Here is a 10,805-nt window from a genome sequence, read left to right on the forward strand (position 1 = left end):
AAAATCTATGTCCATTTTATGGTTAACGATATATTAATAGTTTAAGTATTCGTGTAAAGGCAAAAGGGTATCTAACAACAGACATTCGTGCGTATGTTTAACGTTTGGTGTATCACCCAACGGCTGTACAGAAACAAGCATCGGAATAATAAGAAACATAGAAACAAAAACAATACTTGTGTTTTTGTTGATTTTTTGAAATACACAAGTTTCATTCCTTAAATATTTACACACTTGATGCCGTGTTTCACATCAATTACTTGTAGCCATTAAAAATAGTACTGATAAACACTAAACTTGAAAAAAACGCAATATCAGTATGTCATATTCAACAGAAAGTGTGGGCGACATTTTATATTTTTCAAGATTTTCTGACGATAGCAATTCTTTCGGCTGTGTATAACATTATCTTATTCGCTCAAAATGCTATGGGATCGACTGAGAAAATTGTATGTTGTACAAACACTCTTTTTCGGTTGAACATCATGCAAGATTGTATATCTTGTTTTTTGTTTTGTAAAGAAAGCATGTAAGCCACGATAAAAAAAATTCAACTTACAGGTTTTCATCAAGTGAGGTTTATAAGTATCAAGATTGATTCTAGTGAATTGCAATACTCATGAACTGGATTAGTAGCCTAGCCGACGCCTAAATGTGTTATTGGCAGCTTTGATTGCGTGAGCTACTACCAGACTTGTGCAAATAACATAACAAAACTTGTTAGTTAGTAGCCTTTAATTTCTATCCAATGGAGAAACTATTTCCGTCGCACGGCGAGTTTTATCCCGAAAGATTCCATTTCATAAGTATTAATAAGAAATCAAAATTTTAAGGTGTTTACCCTCATCCTGAATCAAACAATTTAATGATCCTTCTACCCAATTCGTTTTTGAAACTTCCCTTACAGGATGCTGTTACTATGGCATATAAAAATCAGGTTATCCCACGACTGACCAAGAAAAACAAGTTCATTTCTATTGCTGTGGCTGTGGCCCTTTCGGTTGCTTACTTGATCGGGGAAATGATTTTGAAGCCGCCAAGAAATCTTCGCCATATCCCTTATGTAGGGTATTTTAGCATCATCAAATCAATGATTACAAATGAGTCTAAATGGAATCGTGCTTACCGAGTACATCTAGCAGAAATTGACAAGCCTAATCACAAGGGCTTACTTTTGGTACTTTGATTTGACAAAAACAGTATAACTTTTTTTATAAACATTTTAAAATTAAATAGGAACCCGGTCCACTTGGTTGGGAGGTTCTGGTTTCTAATCCTGAAGATGTTAAACGTATCTTATTAAAGCAAGGTATGTAATAATTCAATTGACGCGTAGTTTTTCCTAACTTACTTTTAATGTATTTGCAAGATTTGTTCTCAAAGACCAAAACGAGTCATTGCTTAGAGGAAACTCTGTTGGGAAAGTTTGCCTTACTTCCCAATATTGTCTCTTTGAATGGACACGCATGGAAATCTCAAAGAAACGTAGCCAATCCGGCTTTCCATCGTTCAATGCCTATTAAACTATTTGGTAATTTAACCCGAGATTTGTTTCATGTGATGGAGACTATGGATGATATCGTTGACGTAACTGATCTGATGGAAAGATGGACTTTGAATGCTATTGGAAAAGCTGGTTTTGGTAAAATGTGAAACAACGTACCAAAAAATTGCATATGTATATATAACAGCATTTTTTATGTATCCAGGTTTTGATTTTAATGCCCTTATTGATAAAGATAATGCTTGGGTGAACAGATACAATTCTATTAACATAGGGATGCGTGATCCTAAATTCTTTGTGTTTCCAAAGCTTGATGGTGAATATAAATGGTTGTTTCCTAAAAGAGAGAAACTTCATAAAGAACTAGAACTCTTCAAGGAAATGCTTGCCGGTGTAATTGAACATAAAAAAATGGCGATAAAAAATAACATTTTAACCGGTGCACCTCAAGAAGAAGAAAAGGATTTGCTCACCCTGATGATTGAAAGCGTTGAAGAAGGGAATGGTATTTTAACCGACAAAGAATTGATGGTACGTGTAATTAATGAAGGAACAGTCAAAGCTTGGGATACTAAAATATATTATGAATTTATAGAATAATTTATGCCTGTTCTTTATCGCTGGTAATATAAATTTTTACTCAAGTTATATTGCAATATGTTCAAGTCTTGATATTTCACTTTATAGGACATGACACTACATCCAATGCTTTGTCTTCTGCAATCCATTATTTAGCGGAAAACCAGGTATTTGAAACAATGTTATTGATTCCTTCTTCATAAATGTTAACCTTATTATAGGATATACAAAAGAAAGCTAGAGATGAAGCTACCAGTATCTTAGGCGACAGTCCATTTGATGTTCTACCAAATGCTGAAGATATCAAGAGAATGACCTACATTAATCAGGTTATTAAAGAGTCATTGCGTATCAATCCCCCTGCTGTTCAGGTGGTACCGCGTGTTGCTGGTGAAGATACTGAGTTGTCCGGCACATTTATTCCCAAAGGAACTCTGCTTACCGTCAGTATATTCAATCTTCATCATTCAGCAAAAGTGTGGAACAATCCCGATAAGTTTGATCCTGAAAGATTTTCTGATAAAGGAGAGAATTATCGTGGTCCCGGAGAAGGGTTTTCTTGGGCTCCATTTGGGAATGGCGCAAGACAGTGTATCGGTTTAAACTTTAGTTTAAATGAGCAAAGAGTCCTACTTTCTATGTTGCGTAAGACAGTAACTACTTAATTTATAATTTGTTAGTAAATACTTATATATCTGGCCCTTTTAGTCCGTAAATTCACCTGGTCGACACCTGATAATTCTATCCACAAGAACGGATTGATTAACACTGGCCATATTGTTGTCGGACCCTTAGAACTGGACATTAAGTTCTGTAAGAGATACTAATTTGGCAGGTTAAAATATGTGATATTCTTAGCCAATACAAATAAACATCTTTTATGACTGCCTAAAATATCAATGGTCTCGGCACTCCATTCTTTGTAAATTATTTGCCATAAATAGCTCTAAAAGCGGTTATGTGAAAAAAGAAGGGGCAGACGTATATTTTTTATATCAACCCTTCGCTAAATATTAAAAGATATCCAGGTATTATTATAAATATGTGAAGTGCAGATCATGCGTGATTGTATGTTTTTCTTGGGTACAGCCGGTAACATAAAATACAACTCTATCTTGGAAAAAAAAAATCCTTGTAGGTCTTTTACGTGATTGAGGGTGGAAGGCTGTAATGGATGGAGTCCCACAATCAGTTAGTATAAGGGATTGCGTAAACTATTTTTTAGGTTTTCTGGCCTTCGAGCTTAGTTTGGTTCAACATGGTACAAGGAAAATAAAAACTTCTTAATTGAGGAAGTATAATTTTTGTAAGGTTTCATCAACAGCTTCTTGTTCCTTGGTCATGCTCTCTTCATTTAACAAAGGTGAAATTTCGGCAAGTCCTTTGTCAACCGTTTTTGCTTTATTATTAGGTATAACAAACAAGTAATCCAGAAATACATGAGAGCTTTAACTTTTTCTTTTTTGCTTATAGAAATGTTAGAGTTCATTGTGCCATTAACAGCAACTATTTTTTTTATTTGTCTGAGTTTACCAATCAATTTAGAAAGTTCGGAGTGGGTTGTTTGAAAACGAAAAAAAAAAAAAAAAAATAACTAAAAATCCGTTTTCACATTTTTATTTTTTTCTTTTTGTAAACATATTCACAAAAGCTTCTTTTTGAGTGTTTTTTACTACATTCTGTTTATTTATTTTTGTAACAAATAGAAAGTGAAAAAACCAATCAAACGAAAGAAAAAGAAAAATTCTCTCGAGATATTGGCTTATGCATAAAACCAATATCAGGTATTTATTTATTTTCTAAATACAAAAAAAACACTGTTGTCCCATTTTAAATTATATTCGATTCTAGATCAAGTGCAGTCTCCTTGGAAATTAGAGAAAAGAAATACATAATTAAGCACGTCAATTCAGGTACTTTTTTTCTTTCGGTCCTTGATTTATTTCGACATTAAACCTATTTGTAGTGTTGGATACAAAACAGTTTGCGAAAAAAGCTAATGCTCTATCCTCTTCGACTGTGAATGTTGTTTGTGCTAAAGTTACTGCTACTACCACAACTACTTCAAAAGACATGTGGAATAGAATGAACAATGTCACAGAAAGAAGACGATCAGTAGATTCATTTGACCGAGCCTTCCCCGAAAATATTCAAGACAACAGCAGTCAAGATGAAGAAGAAGACGACGACGACGATGAAGACGATCAAGAGTCCGAACTTGATATTATGGGTGATTCTTCCCAAGAATCTGATCAAGAAGGCCACCAAAGACAGCCTTATAGCACCTCCTCAAACCTGTTCGAATTCCATTTTGAATTTGGCTCTAAACGTCCACCAACCACAACTTTTATACCATCCGAAGATGAGCAAAATTCAGATCGGGAAGACCAGGATGAAGACCAATCCGACCATGAATGGGAGAAAGAGGGTAAGTCACGTTACCCAGTATCCCTTATATTGCAACTTTCTAGTCTAACCTTTTTACTCTTCTTTTCTTTTTGTACATTAATCTAAAAGATGTTATGGAAGATACTAAACAGTTCCCGTCTGCAACTGATGAAGCTTTACAAGTGTATGAGAACATTTCCGCTAATATCTACATTGGTTCAGCAACAGGTCGATCAATGGCAGAGGAATCTATGCCATGTGAATGTAAATACGATTCAGAATTAGACAACCCTTCTGAAGCTTGTGGGGATGACAATATTTGTATTAATCGCATGATGTTCATGGAATGTATTGTACAAGATTGTCCTTGCGGAAGGTTATGTCAGAATAGACGATTTCAGTTAGGTCAATATGCTCCAGTGGATGTTATCAAGACCGAGAAGAAAGGATTTGGTTTGAGAGCACTCGCCGATCTTCCTTCGTAAGTTTATACGTCCCCTTCATTTTTCTCATGTACTAAATTTAAAATAGTAATTGCTTTATCATGGAATATATCGGTGAGGTGATACCACAGACAGAGTTTATAAGAAGAACGAGGGAATACGATGCCGAAGGATTTAAACATTATTATTTCATGACACTTAAAAACGACGAGGTTTGTATCTGAGTGTGTGTGCGTGTGTGTGTGTGTGTGTGTGTGCGTGTGTGTGTGTGCGTGTGTGTGTGTGCGTGTGTGTGTGTGTTTCTGTGTGTGTCTGTGTATGTACCTTCTAACGCCGCAAATAGATTATTGATGCCACTAAAAGAGGTTGCTTGGCAAGATTTATGAATCATTCTTGCAATCCGAACTGCGTTACACAGAAATGGGTTATTGGCAAAAAAATGCGAATTGGTATATTCACGAGTCGTCCAATAAAGGCAGGTGAAGAATTAACATTTGATTACAAATTTGAACGTTATGGTGCTATTGCTCAAAAATGTTACTGCGGTGAACCGAGATGTAAAGGTTTTATTGGTGCTTCTGACGAAAAAGTGATCGAAGAAGTGTTGACTGATACATATTTAAACACATCCGATTCCGATTCCTCATCTGATGAAGACGATGATGATGATGATCTCGATGTTATCACAATACAACGGCCACAACCACTTCAAGATCCTGAAAAAGTACAATCTTTTGTGAAACGCATGCTTAATTCAGTTGGTAAACCTCGCCTGGTGAACAAACTCCTTATGCGACTAAAAATGACCAATGTGGATAATTCTCATGGAAGAGAGATATTGAAAATGATTGTAAGATTGCATGGATTGAAAATGTTGAAATTCTGGTTAGGAGAATGGAAAAATAACGAAACTATTGTTTTGAAGGTTTTTTTTTAAAATATCAAAATCTATTATATCTATACTAATTTTTCTATTTACTCAGGCCTTGCAAGTTTTAGAAAAACTACCTTTAGCAAACAGAAATGGATTGGAAGATTGCAAATTATTTCATGTGGTACACAAATTTATAAATCATGAAAATGAAGAAATAAGTGGATTATCACAGTATTTATTGGATGAATGGAGTGATTTAAAATGTGTTTATCGTATACCAAAGAGAGCTCATGTCGAGTTAATTCAGCCCGCTATTGATGAAGAAGATATACTAGAAGAGCAAATGGACATAACAACAAAAAAAATTACAACTCTTTCCAAGAAGAAAAAGAAGAAGACGAGGTATGAATCGAGCAGAGAATTTTTTGATCCAGACAACGATTACTTCGAATATGTTTCTATCGATGCGACTCAAGAAGAAATTACATTTAAAATGCGATATCCGCCTCAATCTCTTATTCCAACCGCTCCCAAAGCCATGTTGGATCCATCCACTTCAACTATTGTATATCAACCATCACATTATCATCAACATCATCAAAAGCAATATTATAATAACAAACATAAAAAGCATACAACTGGAGGATACTTTTCTTATAATACAGTCAATAATAGCAATATATCATCCTTTAATTCATCTACATCCGTTCCAATTGCACCTGCAACAACTATTACTACATTAACGACTAATATTGATACCCAAACTGAATCACAACAACAACAACAACAACAACAACAACAGCAGCAGCAGCAATTTTATACAGAATATTATCAAGATCCATATAATTATAGCCAATTTTATTATGAGGCTGCTGCTGCTGCAGAAGGTATGACTTTGCAAGAGTATTACTACGCATTCCAACAACAGACACTTAAATTACCGTTAAATTGGCAAATGGCCGTGACAAATGATGGATCCGTTTATTATTATAACATTTCGACACAGCAGACACAGTGGGAAATACCAATAGAAGATCAGCCTCAACAAATATCAATCGAAGGTGTTGCGGATCCACTGCAGTTGGAAGGATTGGTAGAACAAGCTATATTAGACTCAGAAGAAATTAAGAGAAAACGGCTCTTGCTAGATGATCATAGTAGTACGGAAAGCCCGAAGGATGAAGTATCGACTAGTGGCTCGATAGATGAAAACGTTTCCTTTTTAAATGATGTGGATTTGAAAAGAGAAGTGGGTAAAATTGTAACTAAATATCTTAGTTCAAAAAAGCAAGCACTGTGGAAAGGTGACAAACATTTATTTAAAGAATTGGCTAGAAAGGTGTGTATTTCTTTATTTTAGTTTACGTGTTCATGTTCATAATACAAAATTATTCTAATGCGTTTATACTTCAGGTAACACACCATATTGTAGATAAGGAAACCCAGTCGGATAGAAAAATAAAAGCGATGGACACTCCACTACGTATAAAAATCGAAAAATTTATCGATACGTACGGCACAGATTATGTGGCAAAATTAACACAGTCAAAACTTAGTATATCTTCAAGCAGCTCACCGTCGACTCGCTAATAATTAAAATTTAATCTGTCTTTTTTAATGTTGTAAATAAATAATATATTAAAAAATAGCCGGATACTATGAATTGTTAGAATTTTTGCAGGCGTAAGAAACCGTTTAAATACGCAAAGAGAGGTCTGCTTATGCAATTGTCAAACTTCAATTATGGATAATAGCCCATTGATTGAATACGGATCAATTTACTGTTCTCAATTTGGTTGATCTTATTGTGCAACCACATCAACGACTTAAAAATATCTTTGTCCGACGTCTTTTTCCAATTATAATTTCATAAGTACGTAACTTTTCGTTTCTAGGGCGAGCCTGCGTTAGTTTGGATAAAATTTTCACTAGCTTTTTGTACTCGAATATCGGTCCGTTCATAAGCGATTGAGTGAGCTTCGATTGAGTATTAAGCGGATGTTTTATATTAAACGTACTGCTGCTAAGAACGGACTTCTTTGTAAAAGCGATAAACAAGCTAGTTTATGTCAGCATGTCATAGTTCGCTTAATAAATGATTTAACCTTCATGAAAACAAGGGATACATAAGTACTAGATAAAAATACAGCGCCTGCAACAGTCATTTGTGACGCTACTACCTTCAATTTTTTATCAGCATTATTGTCCTATTCTGGAATATGGTGTGTAAACTTACTGCAGCCGGAAAAACTTTTGCTTTTAACGAAAAAAATGCGTGTCGAGTTAATGTATACGTAAACTTTTAAAAAGATTAAACTAATCTATACTATTGCTGAATCTATCACAGTTTGTACTATTTGAAGTATTTACATTCGTCAAACAAAGTTATTGCCATGGTGTAGACTGGCAAAATATTTGTACATCAAGAAAAATCTTATCAGCACTTTATAAATGACATAAACCACCAGTAACGTGCGATCGGACCAAAATTTTAGACATTTTCTCGAGAACTTCAGACGTTTTTAAATAAAAGATATCAGCTTCGACTTCCCCATTTATTGTTAATTAGATGTTTATTAAGAAAAAATGGGGATTACCTTCCATATTCTCTCAATAATATCTTCTTCTGAAGACGCTTGATCGGTTTTTAACATTTTTGGCTGGGAGTTAGGGGGGGGGGGGATTTTTTTGTTTGTTTGTGTATATGGAGACGGAGTCTTTGTAATTTATTATTGATATAAAAGGGAACTATGTTTTTGGGTTTTCTATTATAGAATTGCTGTGTTTTTTTGTTATAGTTAAGTATGTACAAGTTTGAAATTTAGAAAAATAAAAACAGTTTTAGCGGAATGCGGAACACTAGAAGGTCTTACCAATGGAGGGAATATAAGCTGTCCTCAGAGAAAATGGGAGGGGGAGAATGAGGGATGCCAGATTGAAGAAGTGCTTCATGTTGAGATTTTAAAATCTTTTCGTACGCGAGAGAAATAGTGGAAGCAGTTTAAAAGGAGTCTCCTTAAAGACAAAAGCCCAATAGTCCAACCAAATTGATTCGAGAGTAGTAGAAAGAGCGAAAGGGCTAGATTCAGGAAAAGGTGGCATATTGGGCAAGAGGGCACGAAAAGTAGGAAGACTAACATACAAGGTATCGGTCGACAAAGTGATAGAGGATGGGGAGATGTAGTGATCCCAGATATGTTGCCAAGCAAGCAGTCTGAAAGGACACTCAAACAAAAAGTGATCGAAAGTTCGGATGGATGTGAGCATAATTGACAAGCTGCTGTTGGGAAGTTCCCTGGCATAAATCTCTGCAGAATAGATCTATGAGGGATTTCATTATGGATATACTGATACCCGTTATTGCGGCAAGAATTTGATAAGGGGATATCCCAAAATATAGACCAGTTCGTGGCTAGAGTGGGTGCATATGGAAGAGGAAAAGATGGATACATAGGCGAGGGAGAACACCATTGGCAGTAAATCTTCGTAGTTAACGGGTCATGTGGAAACTCGGAAGGAGAAACAATCTGTAATGCAAGTAGGAATGGTGTGATATTCACTACCGAGTGATCTAGAACAGGAGTATATCCGGAGGCACAGGAAAGAGGGATGAAAGAGTGAACAAGGAAGGGCAGAAGTGCAGGCTCTTTATTGGTCACTAAACGAAGAATTTGTCAAGATAAGGACCGGTAGATGGTGAATTATGTGGAACGTTTAGGGCATAAACAGTTTTCGTTGACTGAATCAAGAGTATAACATACGGAACTAGGCAATGATGCCATAGATCGTGCAAAGCGAACTACTGCGAGTTAACTATAATGGAAGCCATTGGAAGTTCTAAACAAGTAGCAGCGCTGATAGCAAAATCCGTGTATAATTTGGGTAACCGATAAATGGCTTGGAAAAATAGATATAGAGACCCGTTAATGTTTTTGGTAGCAGGAGGACGACGTTTAGGAAATAGGAATTAAAACCCGGGTTCAAGATCTTGAGGAGCAGTTGGAAAGTGATTACCAGATACAGATGTGGAGAATTGAAAGTACAAGAAGGCAATTAATCGAGGCAATACAAAAGATTTAACATGCGGGGTAACAGAAACAAGTATATTGGTTGGTGAAGACATGAGAGGTTGTAGCCAACACAGTTGTAATACCGATTGTCGTAAGACGTAACCAAGTAGACCCAATCCACAAGAGCGTTCTGAACAGGCTGTAGATTAAAAGGCTAAATTGAACAAAAGAGGACTACTAGGGTCACCTTCCTTTGAACCACGTCCTTAAGGAATACATTGTAACAAGAAAGCATTTGTGTCAATTTGTAAGTCAGTACTACAGAAGAGAGGATCAATACAATCTACAACAGTGATGATCTGATATGACCTACTTCTTAATAAAATCATAATAAAAATAACATTCGATACAATTACATCATACATCTTACACTAAAATATAAATATCTCTGAATCCATACTTTATAAAGAAAATACACTTCATTAGTCTATCCACCTCTTCAATTAAAATAATGCAAGAGGAAAACAGTACTAAAATAGAATACCTTCATCATGCAATATTTTATAATTTAAATTCAGACATCATATATATATATTAATACTTCCTTCAATATAATAAGACCCTCTAACTTCTTTTTAAAACAAAATAAAGCACACTGTTTTGCATGGAGAACAAAATTAAAGTGAAACCAAAAGTGATACTGTTAGAACTTGGTTACCACTTTATTATGATGGACGAAAAAAAAAAAAAAAAGTAAAAAACGTATGATGGTCCATCACCGCAAAATTACGGTGAAGGTTAACAACGATTTTGACCGTATCCGTGACGGATCTGGTCAATGTTTGACTATTCTGTATCCTGGACAGGGCAATTTTATAGATTGACCGTCTCCGTCACGGATCTGGTCAATTTTTGACGATTCCGTCTCCGTCACGGATACGGTCTATTTTTTGACCATTCTGTGTGTTTGACGTTACATAAGTTTCCCACTCCTATTTAAAAGATTT

At 35.4% G+C, this 10,805-nt stretch overlaps 2 protein-coding genes across 2 annotated transcripts; both read left to right on the forward strand.

Annotated features, from left to right (window-relative positions):
- Window positions 1–919: 919 nt before the first annotated feature.
- Window positions 920–2,910, forward strand: EV154DRAFT_431235 (cytochrome P450; the record flags this gene model as incomplete). Its single annotated transcript, XM_051596595.1, has 7 exons — window positions 920–1,177; window positions 1,237–1,309; window positions 1,370–1,642; window positions 1,710–2,039; window positions 2,171–2,250; window positions 2,305–2,728; window positions 2,792–2,910. The coding sequence occupies 7 exons, from the start codon at window positions 920–922 to the stop codon at window positions 2,908–2,910; spliced, it is 1,557 nt and encodes a 518-aa protein (XP_051451440.1).
- A 1,258-nt stretch (window positions 2,911–4,168) lies between these two features.
- Window positions 4,169–7,378, forward strand: EV154DRAFT_431239 (uncharacterized protein; the record flags this gene model as incomplete). Its single annotated transcript, XM_051596596.1, is given in 7 exon segments — window positions 4,169–4,583; window positions 4,601–4,952; window positions 5,003–5,126; window positions 5,258–5,839; window positions 5,898–6,353; window positions 6,600–7,127; window positions 7,202–7,378. 7 exon segments carry the CDS (start codon window positions 4,169–4,171, stop codon window positions 7,376–7,378), a joined length of 2,634 nt encoding a protein of 877 aa, XP_051451441.1.
- Window positions 7,379–10,805: the final 3,427 nt, after the last annotated feature.

The sequence above is a fragment of the Mucor mucedo genome (genome assembly GCF_025094135.1).
Source record: "Mucor mucedo strain NRRL 3635 chromosome Unknown EV154scaffold_187, whole genome shotgun sequence".
NCBI lineage: Eukaryota > Fungi > Mucoromycota > Mucoromycetes > Mucorales > Mucoraceae > Mucor > Mucor mucedo.